General features: G+C 75.5%; 1 protein-coding gene across 1 annotated transcript in view; it reads right to left on the bottom strand.

Annotated features, from left to right (window-relative positions):
* H696_03242 (TKL protein kinase) overlaps window positions 1-4,571 on the bottom strand; it is a gene marked incomplete at its 5' end in the record, with an annotated part of 6,719 nt that extends 2,148 nt beyond the window's left edge. The window contains 2 exons of the mRNA XM_009497128.1: window positions 20-3,028; window positions 3,248-4,571. Coding sequence (XP_009495403.1) covers window positions 20-3,028; window positions 3,248-4,571 — 4,333 coding nt within the window. The remainder of the gene's footprint in view (window positions 1-19; window positions 3,029-3,247) is intronic.
* Between the last annotated feature and the right edge of the window lie 97 nt (window positions 4,572-4,668).

The raw sequence follows: 4,668 nt of genomic DNA, 5'->3' as shown, positions 1-4,668 counted from the left end.
CCGCGCTCGCACAGGGCACACGCCTGCGTGTCGGCCGGGCAGCTGACGCAGAGCCGGCCGCAGGGGGAGCACCCGCCTCCGGCGGCCGTCGAGTAGCCCACCGGGCAGGAGGCGACGCAGCGCACGGGGGACTGCCCGGCTGGCAGGGCCAGCAGCTCGCCCGGGCAGGCCGGCAGGCACTCGGTGCTCCGGGTCCCGGCGCAGGCAGCGCACGACGCGTGGCAGGGGAGGCACCGGCCGGCGACCGGGGCATGCTTGGCCGCGCACTCCTGCACGCACTGGCCGTCCTGCAGCAGGCCGCCGGTGCACCGCCAGCAGTCCCGGTCCGAGGGGCCGTTGCAGGTGGCGCAGGCCGGGTCGCACGCCTCGCAGGAGCCGGACACCGTGTCCCGGTACCGGCCCTCCGGGCAGCCGGACGCGCAGGAGAACAGGCCGTCAGCCTCGGCGACCATGTCCAGCCCCGGGGCGCACTCGGTGCACTGGTCGCCGGCGGGCCCGGCGCACTCGTCGCAGCTGACGTCGCACGGCTGGCACGACTCGCCGTTGGAGTGGCTGCCGGCCGGGCAGTCCGTGGCGCAGGCGCCCCCGCGGAGGAGCACCAGCCCCGGGGCGCATTCCAGGCAGGTGCTCGGGGTGCAGGCCAGGCAGCCGGGCAGGCAGGGCACGCAGGCGGCCGTGTCACCGGCCGCCGGCGGGCCAGCCTGCCACCGGTGCCCCGGGGCGCACACCTGGCACCGGTCCGGCCCGCCGGCGCACAGGACGCAGGTGCTGCCGCACGCGGTGCACCGGCCGGGCCCGGGGAACTCGCCCGGCGGGCAGATGGACCCGCAGAGCGACCCGGCCTCCGGGTCGGGGCTCAGGAAGATCAGCCCCGGCAGGCAGGCCGTGCAGCTGGCCGGGCCGTCGCAGGCCAGGCACGACCCGGCGCATGGGTGGCACTGGCCCTGGGTGGTCAGGAAGTGGCCGGGCTCGCATGCCTGGCACCGGTCCGGCGATTGGCAGCCCCGGCAGGCGGCCGGGCAGAAGACACACTGGCCCTGGTGGTTCAGCATGCCGGCCGGGCACTCGTCCAGGCAGGACCCCTGGTACAGGACGGCCCCGGGCCGGGCGCACGTCCGGCAGGCGTGCTCGTCGCCCGGGGCCCGGCACTCGCCGCATTCCGAGTGGCAGGGGTGGCAGCGGTCGGCCAGCGGGTCGGCCTCCGGCAGGGCCATGCCGCCGGGGCAGGTGACACAGACATGCCGGCCGAGGGGCGGGTCGGAGGTGGTGCAGTCCCGGCAGTCGGCATGGCAGTCACACTGGCCGGAGGGGCCGGGGCCGGCCGGGTGCAGGCCCTCCGGGCAGGCGGCCAGGCACCGGTCCGGCATGCTGGGCAGGAAGTGCCGGCAGAGGGTGCAGTCGCTGGCGAGCGGCCCGACACACGCGGCGCACAGGGCATGGCACGGCTCGCATGTCACGCCGAATGTGCCCTCCGGGCAGGGGGACACCTCCAGCGCCACCACCAGCGGGGCCTGGCCCGGGGCCGCGACCAGCAGCTCGGTGAGCAGATCGCCGCCGGGGCCCGAGGCCAGGGCGCGGCCGGACGCGGGCCCCGCCGAGGCGGCCACCCGGTCGACGCGTCGGATGGCGGTCGCCTGCAGCGGGCTGCCCAGCGGCTCCGGCAGAGCCACGAAGGAGGCCGGCCCGAGGCGGCACAGCCCGGCCGCGTCGCACTGGAGCGGCGCCAGGCCGACGTGCGTGCGAAGCAGCAGCACCAGCCCGCTGGGCCGGGAGATGTGGCCACCCGGCGAGGCGCCCAGGCCCACCGGCAGGATCTGGTAGTTGGTCGGGTCCTGCCGGAGGGCGGCCTCGGCCGCGGCCGGCAGCTGGGCAAGCTGGAGCTGCGAGGCACTCAGGCCGGAGGTGCGGCCCTGCAGGGCGCTGCCCAGGGGCATGTGCGTGGCGAGCCAGGAGGCCGGCCCGCCGGGGGGGAGGTCCACCCCGGAGAAGACCACCTCGCCGGATTGCCGGGCCCGGTCCGGCGTCGGCAGGCTGAAGATGCGCATCGCCGGCAGCCGGACATGGAGGCCCTTCCGGCGAAGGACCGACCCGCGGGCATCCTTCAGGGGGAGGTGCTCCAGCGGGAAGAGCCCGGCCTCTTCGCGCTCAAGCAGGACCAGCCAGTCCTCGGCCAGCATGGGCAGGGCCGGGGCCCCGGGGCCCCGGGCCCGGGGCAGGGCCACGGCATCCGGCTGCTGGAAGTTGTCCGTGAAGGGATGCTGCCGCAAGCGGCCCATGGCATCCAGCCGGATGATGTTCATGCCGTTGGTGATGACCAGGACCACGGTGCGCTCGTCGGCGCGCGACAGGCGCACACACCGCCCGACGAGGAAGGCCGATAGCCGGGTGCCGCCGGCCAGGCTGCACGATGCCCCCGGCCCGGGGGGCATGGTGCACCGGACCTCCGACACCCAGGCATCGCCGGTCCCATGGCCGGAGCAGAAGAAGTGCACCAGGATCGTCTGGCCATTGGCATCCACAAAGGGGCCCATCTCCACGAAGGAGCTGATCTTCGGGGTCAGCAGGTAGAGGATGCCCGGCGGCAGGGGCAGGGCCGGGGCCTGGGTCCCGGCGCCGATGTCGCCCTTGTCCAAGACCAGGCCCGGCGCCCCGGGGCCGTAGAGCAGCACCTGCCCGGCGGCCGGCCGGTCCAGGGCCTCCCTCGTCAGCAGGGCCTCGGTGGTGTCCGGCAGGCTGCCGGGCCGCACGGTGATCCGGGTCTCGGCCACCAGGGCGAAGGCAGCCATGTCGTGCTGGCCGAGGGGCTGCAGGGGCTCCACCCGGCCATGCAGCCAGGCCCCGGTGGCCGGGGCCCCGGACGCGGGCACGCACTGGCGGAGGCTCGGCCGGAAGCCCGGCGAGCAGGCCTCCACGCAGATGGTCTGCCCCCCGGGGCCGGAGCCCTCCAGGAGCCAGCCCTCGCGGCACACCAGGCAATGGTCCGCGTTGCAGGCCTGGCAGTTGGCCATCCAGCAGGGGAGGCAATCGACTGGGGTCGGATGCCGGCGGAGGGGCGAGCAGGAGGGTCAGCACAGGGCATGGTGACACGTCGGGCCCGGGGCAGCAGCAACAGCAGCAGCAGCAGCAGCAGAAGCAAAAGGGGGCCGGGCCAGGGGCGGGGACCGTGTCAGGGTGATGGCCGATGGGGCGCCAGGCGGCCATGCGGAGCCCCGGCCCTGCCCGGCCTCCGGGCGCTCGGCGGACGTACGGCCATCCGAGCTCAGGTGGAAGCCATCGGCGCACCCGGCGCAGAGCCGGCCCTCGCGGGCAAAGAGGGACAGCGCCCGGCCCGGCCGGCAGACCCAGTTGAGCGGCCCCGGGGCCGGCTGCCCCGGGCCCCGGCACTCGATGGTGGGGTCGGTGTCGCAGCCGAAGAGCACATTGTCGAAGAGGACACCGTCCGGGGTGGCCAGGACCCAGCGCGGGCCGGCCGGAGTGGGGACATGCAGCATGGCCAGGCTGCCAGCGGCCTGGCCGCCGGCGAGGCCGGCCGGGGCCGTCAGCTGCCTCCAGTGGAAGGAGTCGCCGGTGACCTCCACCCGCCAGATGCCCCAGGGGGGGCCCGGCTCGACATAGTACAGGAAGGGATGCGGCTGGAGCAGGGCCGTCGGCGGGGGGTTGAGAAAGTGCCCCTGGCCGCGGATGCCGGCGGGGAAGGGCCCCCGGAGGGACTGGCCGCCGGCCGCCGGCCCGAAGCGCGGGTCATAGGCAAGCCGGACCTCCAGCTCGGCCGCCCCGGCCGCGGCATAGACCAGCACCAGGTCCGGCGGGGCCGGCGGCGCGGTGGCAAGGCGCGTGGCCAGCAGGTAGCTCAGGCCCGAGGCCGGGTCGAAGACCGAGTGGCCGACATCCCCCTCGGTCCAGACAATGCCCACATGGTCGGCCATCATGAGGTAGTATGTGCCGGGCTGGCCGGGCGAGGCCCTGACCGGGCCCCGGTACCGGCCAATCGACGTGGTGGAGGCTGTGCCGAAGTCCATGACCGCCACCGGCATCAGGGCCCCGGCCGAGTCGTCCAGCGTCAGGAGCTGGGCCTCGCCCGGGGCGCCGGCATGCCCGGCCAGGATCACCGGCGCGCCGGCCAGGGGAAGCAGCCGAGGCTCGGGCTGGGCCCAGAGGGTGGCCAGCCCGCTGCCAATGGTGATGTATGCCGGCGAGTGGCTGGCCGAGGGGAGGATCACCGGGTGGTAGTTGTACGGCGAGGGCATGGGGCTGGCGCCGAGCTGCAGGTCGTGCGGCGCCATGAAGAAGACCCCGTGCCGGGTGTCGGCCAGCGTGGTCACGTTCAGGTGGCTTTTCAGCAGGAAGGACTGCATGTTGGCCCGCTGGGTGATCGTCTGGGAGAGGGCCTCCCCGCCGAGGAAGTTCCCCATGTGGATGATGTCACTTGCGTCCTTGAAGAGGGTCAGCGGCTCGGGGGCCTGGTTCAGGGGGAGGTCCGGGCCGAGGGTGACGCTGCCCAGCGAGGCGTCGGCCGGCCCCGGGCCCCGGAGCAGCAGCAGCAGCAGCAGCGCCAGCAGGAGCACGAGCATCGGGCTGCCAGGGGGCCGGGGGCCGGGCGCCGTGCGGCGCCGGGGCGGGCGCTGTGCCATGCCCGTTCCGGGCCCGGGAGCCGGCGACAAGGGGGGG

Source organism: Fonticula alba, assembly GCF_000388065.1.
Source record: "Fonticula alba strain ATCC 38817 unplaced genomic scaffold supercont2.5, whole genome shotgun sequence".
In the NCBI taxonomy this organism is placed as follows: Eukaryota; order Rotosphaerida; family Fonticulaceae; genus Fonticula; species Fonticula alba.
The sequence above is the reverse complement of the archived record's forward strand: the minus strand, read 5'-3'. Positions and strand labels throughout refer to the sequence as shown.